The following is a 17,972-nucleotide window of genomic DNA, read 5'->3' on the forward strand; positions in this document are numbered from 1 at the left end:
GTGAACTTTAGAGACTCGTGCGAGAGGAGAGTTTGGGCAACAGTGAAAAACAATGGCCCTCTCGAATTTTGCTCGTATCGGATGCTATAAATGAATGAAGAGGCTGGCGATACGAGCTACGCGCAAATCGTATCTACAGTGAGTGTTTAGCGACTTTAGCGTTGAGATCCACTAACTCGACGCCTCTGAGTCGATCTTCATTGTCCATGACGTAGAGCGTTCTAGGCCCGTTTTCCATGACACGTAAGCTGTTGTACGATCTTCACTTGTATGGCAAAATGAAAGAGGATAAGTTCCAGTCACTGCAAGGTACAGAAAGAGAAAGTTTGAGGTTTTGTGAATCAAGCATTGATCCAACCGTGGCTGATTGTGGTTGCGTTGCCCTTACAACAGCCTCAAAGTCAGAACTCAGCCGCTATAAGGAACCCCTGCCAAGTTAATTGAACACCTCAAACAACATCATTATGAGGTTGAATACATTCATGGGCAGTGCCTTTACGGTATTGTCAGGTGTCGCAATGGGCCAATCCGATCAAAAAGGCACTGTTTGTGGTAATGAGAGATTTGGTGAATTGAATGATTCGCTCTCATGTATGTCAGTTCCATCACTTCGCAACCCCAGACTTTGTACTGATGCTGGAAGCAGATTTCCCTAATGCTTGGAATAAAAAGTCTCCCAAGAGCGGCTTTGTTTGTTTAAAAGTTGACAACAGCACACCGGCATTCGACGCGACATGGAACTGGGATAAGAATATCGCGGATGTCCATTCATTTCCTTATGTCCGCTTCAATCACCCCGATTTACCGATGCGACTTAGCGACCTTGAGTCAATTCGCCTCGCGACAAAATGGATGTATACGCCAGGCAGTCCTAGCCAAATAACGAGAGACTTCAGCCAGAAGAAGTGGCAGGAGAATAAGGCTAAGCTGGGGAGTGAGGGTGTGCAGGCTAATGCGGCCTGGGACTTCTTTCTTGACGATGATCGGAATCGGACCCTTTATCCGCAGGTTGCTGCTGTTGAGTTTATGGTTTGGCTGGGACGAGTAGGTGATCCTTGGTGGCTTGGGAGGCAGAATGACTCAATTTTGTCGACCGTGAAGCTCGGTGAGACTGAGTTGTAAGTACTACCCATCTTCTGAATGCCCTGACTCTGTGCTGACTGCATCAGTTCACTATTTTACGGGCGCAACTCGGGTGGAACGCACGTCTTTACAGCCGTCACCAAAGACAATGCCGACATCTTGTCTTTCGACGAGGACTTCTACCCGCTCTTCAAGTATATCCTTGAACAGGCGCGTAAAAGCATAGATAACCCAGACGATCTGCCGAAAGACGCTTGGTTAGGGATTGTTGAGTTTGGAACAGAGACGTGGCTGTCAAATGGCAACGTCACATTCACTGCTGCCGACTTTTCAATGAACCTAAAAGGCAACGCGACCAGCAGTGATCGCAACTCAACGGGAGGGGGAGGAGGCGGTAATAGCGGCGACAATAGAGGAGGAGATCAAGGGAACCGTAATGGTGGTGGTAATAATGATGGGGACGACTCGACCAGCAGTGGTGATGAGGAGGATGATGCTAGAAGGTTGATGAGCCGGTCTGTCCTGGGCTATGTTGTCGCAGCAGCTCTGGTAATCAGCGCCATTCTATCATGAGAGCCATCGGCTACGAATAGTGTAAACAGTAATGATAATGATCTGCAGCTTTAAGGAAAAATAGATACAGCTCAGCGCTTCCTACAATATCCAGGGCAAAAGAAATCCAGCCATCAAATCATGTTGTCATGCGCCTCTCCATCCTTCGTTTCTCGAACTTCCCCGGCCTTAAAACTCCCGCTCGCGACCATAGTACCATCAGCAGCCTTCGTATAGACCTCTGTAGAAGAAATACTCTGATCCTGTTCATCCAGGGCCATGTGACCCGTGACATGAATATGGTCTCCTGCAGTTGCCACAAAGGAGCTTTCGATAGTAAGTCCTAGACGACCATTCGCGACGCATCGTCCCGCAGCCAGTAACGACATGCGTCCAATCGCATCAAATACTGCAGCTAGCACAGTGTGGTGAATCCTGTTGCAGGAACTGATATGCTTCTTGGCCAGAGTGAATTTGGCAGTGATTGTCGATACGAATTTGGCATCGTCGAAGGTAGCCTGTGTGATACAGAGGTCTTTTGGTAGGAGCTCTGCGGTGGGAAACTTTGAGCGGAGAAAAACCCCAGCCCTTTGACATTATCGAGTAAGCTTTTCTTGGAAGGTTTGGCTCGAGTCTGCATGGAAGCTGCCGGGGTGACGTTCTCCCAGACATAGCGTCGGAATTCCTCCTTCCAAGCGATAATTTCACTCTTCTCGTCCAAAGGAATCCGTTCGTCTTCATCGTCAGACACCTTCTTCTTAATGTTCTTCGGGATCAACGCGGTGAGGATGCGAGCGTCTAACGGACTGAAGTTCAGTTTGTTGACCTCAAAGTCAGCATCAGAATACTGATGAATGATCTGGCTTAGTGTGCTGTACAGCCTCTTCACCCGCTCGCCAACATCCGTTTCATGTGCCAGCAGGTGAACGGCATCGCGCTCGTTGTTCTTCTCGCCGGCCCGAATAAGATGGTGCTTGAGAAGATGAGCAAAAGGACTCGGTTCATGTCCCTTACTACCCTCCCACGCCTCTGCGCCGTCCTCCATGTAACTTCTGAAGATCTGCTTCACAGACTCTATCCAGAACTCGTTCCACTTCTCCACCTCTTTCATCCGGTCCCAGCGTGAAGCTTCGCTAACTCCGTCTGTCTTGCTCGCTGAGGCCAGCCATTGATCTCGCACACCAATGGGGAGATGCTCCATAAGATGTCGAAATTGCAAGGCGGTGATGACCTGCTGTTGCTTCTGTATCTGGACTTGATACCTTTCGAGACGTGATAGCATGATGCTCACAGCTGGACCCTCGTTGTTGATAACGGCTTGCAAAGCCATTATCACCGTTGTTGGTTTGGGCTGCCCAGACCATCGTGGCACATCAGCTCCCACGCGCAAGCCGAGACGACAGAGGTTTCTCCCGATGACAGTCCAACGACTGGAAGACAATAAACAGTCAGGCTCACCAGCATCGGAAGGTACGTTCTGTCCGAAAGTCATATCGTCTGGTTGGGTGCTGTCGATGCGAAGTATGTCAATCTCGACTGCTGCAATCAAGAAATTTGGAACCGTTGCGGTTCCTATCTCCATACCAACGGAATGACCTTTTCTGTGTTTCCAACCATTAGCATGACGGCTGTGGGTGCAGGGGAAGAGTGATGTACTCCTTTTTGACAGTCTCATACAGTTGATTCAGATATTCTACTTCAGGAATCTTGAATTCTCTCCAGCTTCCTCCCAGCCGACCTTTAAGAACAGAACGTTCTATGGTGCAACCCACTCTGTAACGTAATTAGTTTCATAATGCTCAACAACAGGGGATCCTTGAGGCATCAGAAGAACTGGCCGCCGAGAGCTCAAGGGATGAAAGAGCATAAAAGACGAAGACTTACCTTGGCCTTTTTGGATCGCAATACCGACTCCGGATCGCCTCAACACAGCCGCTGTCAAAGAACCGACTCCCGTTCAGGTTGCCGAGAGAATCCTCAAAAGCTTTACCCATTGGTTCTGGTATATCCTTTGTTCCCAGCGAATCACGCCAGGCCATCAGGAGCATGTGTATCAGGATGGGCATTTTGGAAACTGCCTGTGTACATGTATGTGCAAAGAACTCCTGCCACTTGACGGTATGAAGGAACTGGGACAAAGTGTTCATAAAGTTGTGACCATCCATGAGAAAGGCGTGGCGAAGAATGGATAGGTCAGAATCGGAGAGATCCTTATCGATACGCTGTAACCACTCATTATCGTCTTTCAACTGTTTGAATTTAGTGTTGTTCTGGACGGACTCGATGAAATTGCGAGGGATATAAATGTCATCGTCCACTGTGTCCGCGGTAAACCGTCGTAGACGTGTGAGCAGAGGAGTCATGCTTTGACGAAAGTGTAAAATGACTGAAATAAGACTATCACGGTCGTGGGTAACAGACGAATTGCCCTCTAAGCACCTCATAGATGAGAGAGGTTAAATAGTGATAAAATAAAGAGACGAAGCGAAGTAGCCCAAAAGCCAGTCTGAGCTCGCATAAGGCGATTGTTTGTTTCGTCTCTTATGTTCTCAGCAGCTAATTTCTTTGACATCCTGACACATGGCTAGTGATTATCATGTATTGGTCGGGATGGTGCTTTTGACCGCTATCAGGCTCAAAGAGATCGATGTGACATGCCACTAATTCACTCAAGCTATCGGGCGCAAACTTGTCTAAAACATCACCCTTGTCGAAAAAGAAAATGCAATTCTCAAGCCTATCAAAGACACAGGTTTCAGCTCTTTCAAGCCACCCATCATTGATACGGACAGCCTTGCAGCAGCAGCTCGAACGTAACTGGGCTGCCAGTTCAGCCTTTGATAAAAGCTCAAACAATAGTCACCAGTTGTGTCACCAAGTTCCAAGGTGCAGCTACATGAATGAAAGGACATTGCAGGATCCTTCTAGCAAGGATTCCATTTCATGTTCTTTGACAACTGCCTACCTCTTAGAACCACAACACGCCACTTTCCTATTAGCTTGATAACCTGTCACAAATTTCAACATCCAAGAGGGAATTGTACCTACGAAAGTGTCTTTTCATGGTTGAGAAAGCCGATGCCGGAGTTTTTATGGTAAAGTGAGTGTGGTCGGCGGTATTCATTTCCGCAGTCAGCCGACTGGGCGTATTAAGAAGATGCTGTTACATCTACGAGCGATTTATGGTTTACGAACATCGCTTTGCAGTAGTTAATTGATGAAGATACATGTACTGGAAGTTGGTGATAAGCCGTTCATGGTTTAGCTGCAGGATCACAATCCTTCTGCAGGTCGTTGTTGGGACGACTACCGCTTACCTCAGTGCCAGGGTCCACCATAAATATATATAATCTGAACAACTCCAAAATCACTCATTTCACGATATTTCTCTACCCAGCATCCTCAGCCTCGACCACAATGCGGTCCCCACTTCCGCCACCGCGAGAAAGCCGTCTCCGACGTGCCCTCTACGCACTCCCATTCCTCGCCATCACAGCTCTCATGACACGAGCATTCGGCATGGCTGAATCAATCGGACCTGTCATCGAAGAACGGGTTCAAACCTCTGTTTTTAGAGCCCAAGAAGGCAACGTAGCTCTTATCAAGAACTTCTACGGTGTTCCGGGGCTCGATGATATTTTCAATGTCGTAACGGCCGCCTTCGCAAACTTGCAGTTCTTCTTCGACAAGAAAGCGTATTGGCAATCGTTGGTGTTCTTGACCGACTTTGCGGGGATGTATGCTGTTATCATGGTTGAGTCCTTTAGACCGGGAAATACATTTCTGGTCGCCAAATAGTAAGTGGAGGATTCTGTTGACAATACATGCTGACTCTAGATTAGTCCCGTGTTCTTCTTGCTACTATCTCAGATAATAGCCATCGGATGCACTGCCCCTATCTTCTTCTTTCTAGCCTATGTCTTTGCACCAGCGCAGAAGCTCCCTGCACTAATCCCAGGACGTCCCGGTGCTGGACGTTACCGGGCTTTGTTTCCTGTGCTTGGATTGAGCTACTATATTCCTCACTTACGATGCTACTTCAGCGCTTCTCTCGAAGGAAGAAACTGGTGGAACTGGATCTGGCAATTATATCCAGTTTGGGGGTCCGGTCTCATGTTTGTGCTGTCCAGAGCCTTTGGTCATGAGTTCAAGCTACTGAAGGCCGACCGAATCAAGTTCAAAATAGACATGGGCGTGTGTAGTATTATCAGCATGTTAACGTGGTGGTATACCCTCGCATCGATGAAGGACTCCATTTTTGAGGTCTTTGTGCCACAGTACCTGGTCACCTTCCCCCAAGACCCCGATGTTGGACTTCGCACCGTCATTCAGTTTGACTACATTTGTTGTTTCGCAGCAGGTTACCTGTGGTTGGCGTACCACTTCCGAGACCTGGAGAAACTTGGAATTTGCAGAGTTCCGTGGTTCAAAACTGTTGGTGTTTGTATGGTGTTGGGGCTTGTGGTAGGACTGGGGACACTATTTCCCATTTTGTGGTTGTTGGGAGAGGAGCTACTGATTGAGGCGGAAAAAGAGACCAAAGAGTTGGAGGATTGAGTACAAACATTGTAAGAGTCATTCTTGCGATGAGGAATATTCCGCTGTCAGCTCACATAAGATGCCTGATCCATTAGTTTTATACTCTGAACAGGCTAGGCATGTTCTGACACAATGGACATAATCGGGATAACCATCTGCCCGGTCAATGGATCTCCACCGAGTTAACCTTAAATCCTTTCATAGGTATGTAACCCACGGACTATCTTTGTGCCTTGAATACTGCCAGAAGTTCAGTGTGGCGTGTCATTGAGTCTCGGCCCGTAACGCGACGTTCAGAAGCAAATGCCGTTGACCCCACTACAAGTCCTGTTATTAATAGTGAGTGTAGCATTGGGCATCGGCGGAAAGCGAAGATCCCGGCAGTGCACCTACCATGAGTCAGTGAGCTGTCATCGATTTACGGTCTCATCCAATGCATGGCATCTTATGTTTGACGGTCCTGTCATATTCTATCAACCGTATGCTCTCGGATCCCGCATGGTCCTAGCGTGGGTGGATTTACGCTCAAGCCAATCGAGTCTTCGAATTTTAAGACTGGAATGAGTTTAATCCCGGTGGCAAAGATCCACAATCTGAGTCACCCCCCGGCCGATTGGCTACGTCGAATAACTGAGCCACATTTGACAGAGCCAAGCATCTAGAACGGGGCGCAACATTTACGACGATACAGGGCTGAACTGAAGATGAGTATATAACATTGAGTCTGTCATCCCTGGTAAACTATTCATTCACTCTCATTACCATCCCTCACTCCCTTGGCATCATGCCTTCAATCCTCCAGGCCTCAAACGCCCTCCACTATGGAGCTGGCCTCGCCGCTACCATCTTCTACGGCTCCTATACTATCGCCAATCTTGGACGCGAAAAGCCTAGCAAATCTTCTTCAGCTCGTCTCTACGATCGCTTAGCAGGGGGACTGATTATTCTCGGCTATGCTGGAGAGGGTATTGTCACAATTCTTCAAAGAACTGGCTTAAGCAAAGAAGCACCGACGATCCATCTGGTTCTCCTGATCACTGTGTGGTCGCTCATTTGGATGCAAAGAAATGCCCTTCAACGTCTAATTCTCGGAACATCCCTCATCACACTCGCATTTGAGATTCCATTACTGGTGTTCACTGCCCTTGGCAACCTGGATACTACACTCTCCGAGGCACGACTGGCCTCCCAATCATTCAGAATTATTCCTCTCTTATTCCTCACCATCTACTATCTCACTCATCGCGGAGATGACCTCAACGAACTTTTTGACGATGATGAAGAATCAGAGCCTTTTCTCACCGCCAGTGGCAACAGCGATTGCCCAAGCTACGGAACTCACCCCAACAGAGACTCTGAATACGACAGCGATCAATTCTCTGTAGGCAGCGAAGAGGATGATGACGTTATCGACATCAAACGCGAGCGCGCAAAGCGACTCAAGGAAAAGGGCGGCTGGTGGGGATACATCTCTGACTTTTCCCTTTTCCTCCCCTTCTTGATTCCCAAAAAGGATCGCAAGGTCCAACTTTGCATCGTCATCTGCCTTCTCTGCATCATCGCTACTCGAGCCTTCAACGTTCTGATCCCCCGTCAACTCGGTGTCGTGGCAGATCGACTACTCGCCAAGCAAAACCCCTTCAAGGCTCTCTTCGTCTGGCTCATCTTGAGCATTCTAGGTCATGATTGTGTGATCGGATTGGTCGAAGGTCTTTGCAAGATCCCCATCAAGCAGTTCTCCTACCGCAGTCTCGCCAATGCCGCCTTCAACCACGTCTTGTCTCTACCTATGGAGTTCCATTCCGAGCGCGACTCCGCCGAGGTCATGAAGGCCATCGAACAAGGCGAAGCCCTGACAAATGTCCTTGACACACTTGTCATTGAACTCCTTCCCACTTTTGTCGACTTGATGATCGCTTTCATCTTCCTGTACTGGAAGTTCAACAGCTATGTCGCTCTCGCCATGGCTTTCGCCGCTACTATGTTCATCACGTTGGAAGTCTACGCTACCAGCTGGAACTTGGATAACCGACGAGAGTCTTCCAAGTCCAAGCGAGAGGAAACTCGTGTCATGCACCAGGCTGTTCAGGGCTGGCAGACCGTTACTTACTTCAACATGTTCAACTTCGAGAAGCATCGGTTTGGAGGTGCTGTTGATAAGTCACTGTCTGCTGCCAGAAATTGGGAGAAACGAGATGCTTGCATCCAGGCCTTGCTTGATGGTATTGTGCCCTGCACATTCTTCACCCTGGCCACTCTTGTTATCTGGGACATCTACTCAGGAGGATCCACCCCTGGTGACTTTGTCTTCTTCATTCAGTACTGGGAGTACTTGATCTGGCCCCTCAAGTTCCTGTCTCACCAATACCGTTATCTCATGTCTGATCTGGTCGATGCCGAGCGTCTTCTCTTCCTTCTCCAAACAAAACCTAGCATCACTGATAAGGAGGGTGCTTTGGAACTCGAGAAGGTTCAGGGCCGTGTTGAGTTCAAGAATGTCAACTTCTCCTACGATCCGCGTAAAAGCACCGTTCAGAACCTTTCGCTCGCAGTCGAGCAGGGACAGACCGTCGCCTTGGTTGGCGAGACTGGTGCTGGCAAGTCATCTATCATGAAGCTCCTCCTCCGATTCTACGATATCAACACTGGTTCCATTACTATCGACGACCACGACATTCGCGACATCACCCTCAGCTCCTTGAGAACCGTCCTTGGTGTTGTACCTCAAGACCCTCTCCTCTTCAACGCCTCAGTCATGGAGAACATGCGTTACGCCCGACCTACCGCCACCGACGAGGAGATTTACGATGCTTGCCGCAAGGCCGCCATCCACGACAAGATCCTCAGCATGGTCGACGGATACAACACCGAAGTCGGTGAGCAAGGCGTCAAGCTATCCGGTGGTGAGATCCAGCGACTAGCAATAGCTCGAGTCTTCTTGAAGAACCCTGCTATTCTCATCTTCGACGAGGCAACAAGTGCAGTTGACACAAACACCGAGTCCTTCATTCAGGGCGCACTTGACGAGCTCAAGCGCGACAGATCGACTTTCATCATTGCGCATCGACTATCCACTGTTGTCAATGCGGATAAGATCCTTGTTATTCATGATGGACAGGTCGTTGAGTCGGGTACTCATGCCGAATTGATCTCAATAGACGGAAGATATAGACAATTGTGGATCAAGCAGGTTGGAGGTAAATAGACATATGCTTTTAGGCTTTAGGTGTTTTGGATGAGCATCTGGTATGGAGTTATAGGTATTATGCATTCTTTAGACTATAAAATCTTTTTTGCTTCTATCAACAATCTGAACCTGATAAATCTATGTCATTGTATTATTTGTAAATCTTAATTGTACACCGATGCTTTCGACCACTTCGATCGAGCTCTGATTCGCTTGCCGTATATGTAAAAAATAAATGGAACAGGAATCAAAAGGGCTGCAAAACCACCAGTAATACTAGATCCGGGACCGACGCCAATGTTATGGTACAACGGTCCAACGACAAGTGGGAATGCAGCCGCAAACATTGATCTCAGGAATGTGTTGGCGGCAACAGCCGAGGCGGCATACATGGTGAATGTATCCACAAGGTAGTTAAGGGCTGCCTGGAAGATGGTAAAGAAACCAGTTCCCAGCAGAACGAGACCAATGCAAGGGACGACCCAGTGGATATTCGTATTGCCGCCAGTCCATGCGATGACGAATTGTCCACCGCTGAAGATAACGGAGCCAACCATCATAGGTGGAAGTCGCTTCTCAGGAACAGCTCTGTCGCCAGCTGCATGGTAAGCCTTGTTGTAAAGTAACTGGTTGTACACGTTCGCCGCACATCCAAGAATAGCACCTAGGAGAATGCAGACGAAAGGAAGCGCAGAAACCAGAGTACCCCAACCTCTGATCTCTCTGAAGATAATCGGAATGGCGCCAAGTTGCATGTAGAGAATACCGTAGCAGAAACTCGCGTACAGAGCAACGAGGAAACAGATTGGTGTCATGAGGAGTTGAACAGGACGGACAAGGAACTTTCGTGAAAGTTCACCGATGCTGACGTCCCATTCTTCGAATTTGGCATGAAGAGCCCAGTTTCCTGTTTCGTGACGGAGGCGTCGGGCTTTGTAGATGAGAAGCTTTGGTGGATAGCTTTCATCGACGAAGATAACTGCTAGTGTTAAGAAGATGATCTGGACGATACCAGTGAGATACTCAGTCCATCTCCAACCCAGACTGGGTTCCTGTACAACAGCAGCCGACACGATAGGTCCAAGTACTGGTCCGCCGACGACAGCCATGGCATATCCCGCCATAGCGATTCCTCGTTCTGTTGGAGAAAACAAATCGCCCAATACACCACCAGTATTCGTAACAGGCGCCGAAGCGAAGAAGGCGCAGAAGAACCGCGTGATCATAAGAGTTTGCAGATCTTTTGCTACCGCACTTCCGAAACTGAAGCATAGTGCAATGAACATGGGAATAAGAACAGCTTGACGTCGGCCATAAACCTCGCTCAGCGGAGCCCATAGAAGAGGTCCGATACCGAAGCCAACCAGGAAGAGCGTAGTTCCTAGTGTCGCAACCTGAGTTCCCACATGGAAATGCTCAGCAACTTGGCCTGTTCCTGAAGAATAAGACGACGAAGCCCAGGTCGCACTCATGGTGACAAGACCGTAGAGCATTGTTGTGACGATCTTCTTTTTAGTTGGCCAATTCATCGGTCGATACGGATCATCAGGTCCGTCAAAGTCGACAAGTTGATCCTCAGTAGTTTTGACGTGAGCTAGAGGATGAGTAAACTGCGGTATTGGCCGAGATCGAATTCGAGATAAAGCAGACTCCCGTCGCGAAACTGTGCGAGTCATGGACATGCCATTGGCAGGTGCTCTGATACTTTCCCAGTCATTGTCGCCGAGAGAATAAGTATTTGAGTTGGATCGATTGTTGCGATTGGCAGGTCGATGAGAAGATGACGATATTGAAGATTCTTCATCGCTAGTATGATTTGAAGATGAATTAGATTGACGTCTGGGATCATGCCCAGAGCCATTGTGCAAATCTTCAGTTTTCTCCATAATGACCCATGAAACTAGTGAGAACTGTTACCCCAGAAAATGAAAATGAAGATCGTTGGAGGGCGTTGGAGTGTTTTTATCTAAAACGGCCCCGTCATCGGCGACTTTTGCTAACGCCGAAGTTGGTTCTCTAATGACCAGTCCTTTCTCGTGGCGACGGCCAACAAGGTCTTTGGCCGTTGGACTTGACGTCATCCCCTGTTAGTTTTGACGATTTTTTCTACAGAGACTGTGGAGACGATGATCTCGCCTATTCGCGTTGGCTCGACTGTTTGCGCGTCGCGAAGGACAGACACGGAAATAACGTGTGAATAACTTCAACGGCAAGGAAATGCCGATTACGGCCCGGGAAAGCATAAGCACGGCAGAAAGTCAAATGAAGGCATTCCCATTCAAGTCGATGATCGACTTTATCTCCGAGCAGTGCATATAAGTAATTCTATTTGCTTATCTATTCGCGTTCGCGAGTTGGATCTAATGCCGAGACGTGTCGGATTCTCCTCGCGCGGGCTTCCATTCAAAGTGATGCTCGCCTTTAACCGGATCACCCTTGTGTTCCTCCTTGAGGTCGAACTTGTGATTACCGAAATAGTCCAACTCCGCTTCTGTTAGTTGTGTCGGCAGTTTGACTGATGTTGTGTACTTCCAATATTCCAAACTCGAACTGATTGTCGGAATCACCATGTCTGCTTCCAATGCTGCAATGACAGATCGCTTTACCGATGGAAGGAGACTTGCCAATGTCTTTGCCAGATCGGGGTTCGAGAGCAGGTTTTCTTTTGATGAAGATGATTGACCGTAGACCTTTCTCAGAAGATCCATGATACCGCCTGCTTGGATGATAGAGCCGGCGCTCCAAACATGGAGTAATTCGGGGTAGTTGATGTGCCACTCTCGCTGCTGATCCATCTCTCGAATGACCTGCAATCCCTGAACGAAACACAACAATAGGCAGAAGTAGGTAGCCTTGCGCAGATCCTCGATGAACTCCTCCGGAGAAGCGACCTGCATTGGCGTCGGCTTGATCGGATATCCCGAGGCCTCTGCATCAGCAACTCGCTTGTTGAGTTCTGCCGAAGTGCACCTAAACAAATGGGCACTAAGAATATTCGCAGCAGGGACGTGCAGTCTGACCGCTTCTTCGCAAGACCAAGTACCCGTTCCTTCAGTATTGTCCACATCCTGGACAACCTTGTCTTGTACATGGCCCAGAACATGATGACCCTCAGAGTCTCGAGTCCGATTGATGTCGACGGCGATGTAGATGAGGAATGTGCTGTAGAGCTCGTCTGTTCTGTTCCATTTGGCAAACACTTCAGCAGCGTTATCGTAGCTGAGTTGCAGGCCTTTGGTAAGGATGTACCAGACTTCAGAAATGACGGACATCATTCCTTGTTCAATACCATTGTGAATCATCTTCACATAATGACCCGAACCGCCAGGTCCAATGGGGCAAGTTCGCGGTCGTCCGTCTCCATCCTTCGCTGCGACAGATCTCAGCAATGGCATGAGGGTCTCCAATGCTTTCGGATCCCCTCCAGGTGACATGGAAGGCCCAGATCGTGCACTCTGATAGCCGCCGGAGACGCCACATCCAACGTAGTAGATACCGTCTCTGCTAAGGTCGATCTGGCGTCTTTCGGTATTGACGTAGTACTCATTGGAGCAGTCGAGAATTATATCACCCTTTTCCAAATGTGGTCGTAGTTCCTTGACACAATGATCGCCTGGATTGCCATGGGGAATACTGAGAATGATGACTCTCGGGTGACAGTCGGATTTGACTTCATCGCATAGCTGAGCGTAGCTTTGTTGACGATGGATTCGAGATTCTTTGTCGACGTTCTTGACCATTTTCTCTTCCACCCTCATATTATTCTCACCTGTCAAACCTGGTTAATAGGGTTCGTGATATTGGAGCTGTGGCACATACTGATATCGAAGTAATACACATGGCAGCCTTTCTCTGCAAACAAAAGAGATAGCATCGACCCCATGCTTCCCACACCGACCATTCCCACCTAGAGATTCGTGAGTCAGGAGGCTTGAACGATGTGAGAAAGCGTATTGATCTTACCTTTCCGATCGTGTTTTCCGACATCGTGGCGAATGTAAAAATATGAAGGATTGAGCGGTCGCTGTGCTTGAACTGATGCTTTGGTATATTGCGACAGCAGTATGTCAAAGTAAAGGCAACGGTGAAAACAAAACTCTTCAAACAGGATTCCCGTTTCAAGGAACTTTTTGATGATAAAAAATTATGCTTATCGGTTAGAAGATCATGGCTAAAACAATTCTTGGCGCGTGTTCAAATCTGATATCAATTTGACGTCAGAGAAATACCACCGACCCAGTGTTTCTGGACCCCTGTTTTTATTCCCTCATCGAATGTAACCGAACATTCTGGAATACCGGGCTATTGCTGACCACCAAATGTTGACATTACTAGGTGAGTAACAGAAGAAATGTTCTCTAAGGCTGAAGCTACTATAATAAAGTAGTCTAAGATGTACCCTAATTTAGCGTAAAGTAATCTGCTTATTTCGTCTCTTAGGATTTCAGCGGTGAATTCTTCTGGTCCCCTGATAATTACGTAGGCAACAAGGTGTTGAGAAGAAGTTGGCTGGTGGGAACCTGAGAGGTAAAATAAGGCCAATGACTTTATGTGAGTCTGGACAGGTACTTGGACTCTTTTGATATGGCTTCCCAAACCTAATCCTGAAATTTAGTCCACTTCCCTGTTACTATTAGCGGACCTTGTCGATCAAAGGCAAGTAACAGCATATGTATTCATGTATTAAGAGTAGTCGATAGGGCCTAGTAAAATTGGCCACTACTATACGAATTAAACTATCTAAGCAGACTTGGCAGCCTTGACGATGACATCGCTAGCTTTCTCAGCAACGATGTAAAGAGGCAGGGCGATATAGAAGCCAGGAATCTTGGGGAAAACACTGGCATCAACAACTCTCAAACCTTCAACACCACGAACCCTGAACTGAGAATCCAAAACAGCCATAGGATCATCATCAGCACCGATGGGGCAAGTGCAAGAAGCGTGGTGACCCCAAGCCTCGTTCTTGATGTACTGCTTGATATCCTCCTTCTTTGTAACATTTCGTCCGGGCCAGACTTCATCGAAGTCACCGTCAAGAGGGATCAGCTTGTCAAAAGCCTTGCGGCCCCATTGGAATCCTTCGTAGGTGGCTTGAAGATCCTTGTCGCCTTCTCCGTTCGCGTTGACACCGGTGTCGTAGTAGTTGAAGTTGATGAGGGGCATATCTTGGGGGTCCTTGGACTTCAGGGTGACGGTTCCGGCATTGTTACGGCTGTGAGCCTTGAGAACGATCCAAGACCAGTGCTTAGCATCGTTAAGGGCCTCGCGGGAGTAATTATGGAAGTATCCTGTGAACTTGGCTGGGCCACCAGAGATGAGCAGGTCAGGCTCGTCCTCGGCGACAGAAGACTTCATCACAGCAGCAAGAGCAATTCCGTTGGTAGCGTAGACGCCCTTTCCGAGAGGTGTCTTACCCTTCTTGTAATCCTCCAGACAAGGATCAGGGTCGGTTGTCATGAAGGTGCACTTGGATGTAATCTTGAAGTCCTTCTCACTCTTTCCAATGACTGTAGCCTCATAACGATCCTGGAGGTTGGTTCCGACACCAGGAAGGTCAACGACGACAGGGATGTCAAAAGACTCGAGCTCCTTCTTGGGTCCAACACCGCTGAGCTTAAGCAGTTGGGGGGTGTTGAAGGCACCAGCAGAGATGATGACTTCCCGTTTAGCGTTAACGCTGCCAGTATCGGTGGACTTGTCGGAGGTAGAGCGAGGGTCGGCGCTGTAGAGGCTAGGTCCTTCGAGGTAGTCCACTCGAGCAGCACGAGGCTTGGAGCCGCTCTTATCAAAACGGATCTTTGAGACCTACAGGTACGTCAGCGACCAGATAACAGGATAATGGTATCATCAGACTGACCAGAGTGTTGAGCTTGATGTCAAGGTGGTACTTGCGAGAACCATCCTTGTTGACAGCGTTGGCAGTATCAAGGATCAATTCACGAGGACTGCTTCGAACAGAATCGGACATCGCAAGCGGGACCTGGTAGAGACCAGGTCGACTTGTCTGACCAGGGGCGTTGATGTCGGCAACCAGGATGTTGCCAAGGCCAGTGACAGTGTTGAGAACGAGTCCAAGAAGGCTCTTACCCATGGCAGTAGCGGCAGAGATGACCAGAGAGAGGAACTTCAGATCCTCGACGACCAAGTGCAAAGAGGTCAAAGATGTTCCGAGCCAACCGTTGAAGCCATGGCCAATGATACTACTAGGCAAGTATCTGTTCCTCTCCAGCTTCTTGAAATAAGATTGCATGTTCTTGGGGTTCCAAGAGCTATCGCCAGTAAGAGTAGCGATGTTGGTCCAGTCGGAATCGTGAGGAAGGATCGAGATGAGTGCGTTGTGTCGTGTGCATCCACCAAGAGTACCACTGCGGGGATACAGGATACCCAAAGCCTTAGCATCCTTGGGCGGCTCGCCACCAATGTACAAGCTACCATCAGACTTCTCGTATGTCATCTTCGAATCTCGCTTCTGCTGGTCGAGGTCGGAGTAGTGGTTGACGAAGTAGTTCCAGCGGGTCTTCTCGAATTCCGAAGACGCCAAGTTCAGGGCGGGGACTCTCTCGACAAGGTCATCTCCAGAATCGCCTCCAGCGTCAATGAGAAGGACTTTGTAACCGGCGATGGCGAGGTTGGCGGCAACGGGACCACCTCCTGCACCTGATCCGACGACTACATAGTCATATTCCGTAGAGTCGACACGCTTGGCGATAAAGGGGTTGTGGGCTTTTGGGATCGAGCTGGGAGAGTTAGTAGAATGCCGGTAGGAAGATGCAACTCTACTTACGAACCAACAACCGAGTCCGATAGGACAGCGATAGCCGTGAAAATGAGCGACAGACGCATCTTGAAAAGATGCAGAAAAAAGGAACGTGGTGCAGAAAGAACGAGAGTAAGGGATAGAGAGCCAAGAACTAAAGGCCTGAGCACAGTCTTAAAGAGGAGAGCCCTACGATCTGCGAGTTAGTGGCTTGAAATCGACGACGAACTGAAAACAGAATTAGCTTCCGTTTTAGTTCAGACTAACGGCCGCTAACCAGGACTAGAGTTGTAAAAGTGCGTTGCAGTGGTTGTGCGGAGTGGGGGTCGTACGCCGATCTCTCATCTTACCACGCAGCATTCTTTGTCCAGCGATAAATTACATGCAACGCTAGCCGTAGTACTATCTGTTTACGAGTCAAGGTTACAATGTTGGGAGAACATATGGTAACATTGTAGATATCTGCCGAGATAAAGAAGGGTAAGACGGCGGATCAGCAAAGATTTCTTGTTGAAGGGACGGGTTTGGGCTTTGTTACACTTCCGAGGACATGCATCTTGCATTCTGTATGTCTCATTTCCAGTCGATTATCCTCACGGATCTACTGTAGGGCTGTCAGCCTTATTGCCGAAACCTCGATTCAGGGGCTGGCTGTGGGTTGGTCATGAGATCCACAAGGTTCAAAAACTATCGAGAGGTTCGTGCTTGCGTGAAAAGAGTAGTTCCCCGGATTATCCTGAAGTTGAAACAGGGGTTACTGAGGTGACTGGATAAAAGATGTCGCGATAAGAACCTTAGCTTGCAGCTTAAGAAATTCTGACTCGTGAATGCAGGCCTTCATAGCATAACTCTGTCATGTGTCTTCATGCACAAAGATATTCACTTATGCCCCTCAGGACCAAGGCGGCTTCTCGCTTGGTAAATTCCCTCGTTAGTGGATCCATCATACCTACATAAGCGTCGGTCCAATTGCTGACCCGCCATGACAGACACTCGCCTGAACGATATCGTGGCATGTTTGGAGGATCCTGCTGAAGGAATAGCCACAGCAATATTGGGCAAGATACATCACGGTTGGCTTATGGCCTATGCTCTACGGTTCAATATCCTTCCGTGCTTTCTTGTTTGATCGCGTCTAAACTTCCTGCACTTATGACTGTCAATACATTTCCGGGGGTATTTTGCGACATATTACATTCTTATCTACCATTTAACATCCAAAGAAAATTAATTCAAGATCTGGCATAAAACAATATCTAATGTATATTCTTGGGCTTCTTAGTCTATTGGGAGATCAACCAGACATTCATGCACAAATGGAAAGAGAAATGGGGAAAGGTCCAGAATAGGGTAACCGACAGGCAAGGCTGTTTTCTTTGCATCGTCAGGTTCGAAAATGCCTTGCGGTCAGGTAGAACGTTCGATTGCTGACATAGTCTCTTGCCTGAATTGAGTGGCCACGTAAGTCACTCGCACTTTTGTAGAAGGTCCGCTTCGCTCAGTTGCTGTGCCTCATCCTTCTCCAGTTCTCAGCTAGGTACGTCAATATATCATGGAATATTGTTTTCTTTTCCATACGAACTTTCCATGATGAGGTCAGTCGTGTGGCCACTTGTCTCTCAATTGCAGTAGCTACAAGAGAAACCCTACATCTGTATACTGAGAGTGGCTATATCTCAGTGTAGCTGTGAAAAGTAGAGCTATCTCTAATCTCCTGATGTCTAGCCTTTCTCTTTCCGTGATGTCTAGCGTTTTTTGTTCCTCCATGTTTCGGAAGTCGCTTTACGAACATTGCTAAAAGTGAGATGCTTCTTTCCAATAAGGTAGTCGGCGCTTTCCTATTCCGTATTT

The 17,972-nt window shown here is 48.2% G+C and overlaps 7 protein-coding genes across 7 annotated transcripts; 3 read left to right on the forward strand and 4 right to left on the reverse strand.

Moving 5' to 3' along the window:
* Window positions 1–464: 464 nt before the first annotated feature.
* FIESC28_01649 (uncharacterized protein) lies at window positions 465–1,656 on the forward strand (the record flags this gene model as incomplete). Its single annotated transcript, XM_031155799.1, has 3 exons — window positions 465–545; window positions 601–1,118; window positions 1,170–1,656. 3 exons carry the CDS (start codon window positions 465–467, stop codon window positions 1,654–1,656), a joined length of 1,086 nt encoding a protein of 361 aa, XP_031020277.1.
* A 113-nt stretch (window positions 1,657–1,769) lies between these two features.
* FIESC28_01650 (uncharacterized protein) lies at window positions 1,770–3,998 on the reverse strand (the record flags this gene model as incomplete). The annotated part of the gene is made up of 4 exons (XM_031155800.1): window positions 1,770–2,153; window positions 2,231–3,236; window positions 3,292–3,408; window positions 3,520–3,998. The coding sequence occupies 4 exons, from the start codon at window positions 3,996–3,998 to the stop codon at window positions 1,770–1,772; spliced, it is 1,986 nt and encodes a 661-aa protein (XP_031020278.1).
* Window positions 3,999–5,052: 1,054 nt separating this feature from the next.
* Window positions 5,053–6,192, forward strand: FIESC28_01651 (uncharacterized protein; the record flags this gene model as incomplete). Its single annotated transcript, XM_031155801.1, has 2 exons — window positions 5,053–5,432; window positions 5,478–6,192. 2 exons carry the CDS (start codon window positions 5,053–5,055, stop codon window positions 6,190–6,192), a joined length of 1,095 nt encoding a protein of 364 aa, XP_031020279.1.
* Window positions 6,193–6,958: 766 nt separating this feature from the next.
* On the forward strand, window positions 6,959–9,379 carry FIESC28_01652 (uncharacterized protein; the record flags this gene model as incomplete). Its single annotated transcript, XM_031155802.1, has 1 exon — window positions 6,959–9,379. The coding sequence occupies one exon, from the start codon at window positions 6,959–6,961 to the stop codon at window positions 9,377–9,379; it is 2,421 nt and encodes an 806-aa protein (XP_031020280.1).
* A 146-nt stretch (window positions 9,380–9,525) lies between these two features.
* FIESC28_01653 (uncharacterized protein) lies at window positions 9,526–11,247 on the reverse strand (the record flags this gene model as incomplete). The annotated part of the gene is made up of 1 exon (XM_031155803.1): window positions 9,526–11,247. One exon carries the CDS (start codon window positions 11,245–11,247, stop codon window positions 9,526–9,528), a length of 1,722 nt encoding a protein of 573 aa, XP_031020281.1.
* Window positions 11,248–11,721: 474 nt separating this feature from the next.
* Window positions 11,722–13,348, reverse strand: FIESC28_01654 (uncharacterized protein; the record flags this gene model as incomplete). Its single annotated transcript, XM_031155804.1, has 3 exons — window positions 11,722–13,130; window positions 13,181–13,268; window positions 13,325–13,348. The coding sequence occupies 3 exons, from the start codon at window positions 13,346–13,348 to the stop codon at window positions 11,722–11,724; spliced, it is 1,521 nt and encodes a 506-aa protein (XP_031020282.1).
* Window positions 13,349–14,101: 753 nt separating this feature from the next.
* On the reverse strand, window positions 14,102–16,207 carry FIESC28_01655 (uncharacterized protein; the record flags this gene model as incomplete). The annotated part of the gene is made up of 3 exons (XM_031155805.1): window positions 14,102–15,169; window positions 15,222–16,101; window positions 16,149–16,207. The coding sequence occupies 3 exons, from the start codon at window positions 16,205–16,207 to the stop codon at window positions 14,102–14,104; spliced, it is 2,007 nt and encodes a 668-aa protein (XP_031020283.1).
* Window positions 16,208–17,972: the final 1,765 nt, after the last annotated feature.

The sequence above is a fragment of the Fusarium coffeatum genome (genome assembly GCF_003316985.1).
Source record: "Fusarium coffeatum strain FIESC_28 chromosome Unknown BRIP53273_contig_39, whole genome shotgun sequence".
Lineage (NCBI taxonomy): Eukaryota > Fungi > Ascomycota > Sordariomycetes > Hypocreales > Nectriaceae > Fusarium > Fusarium coffeatum.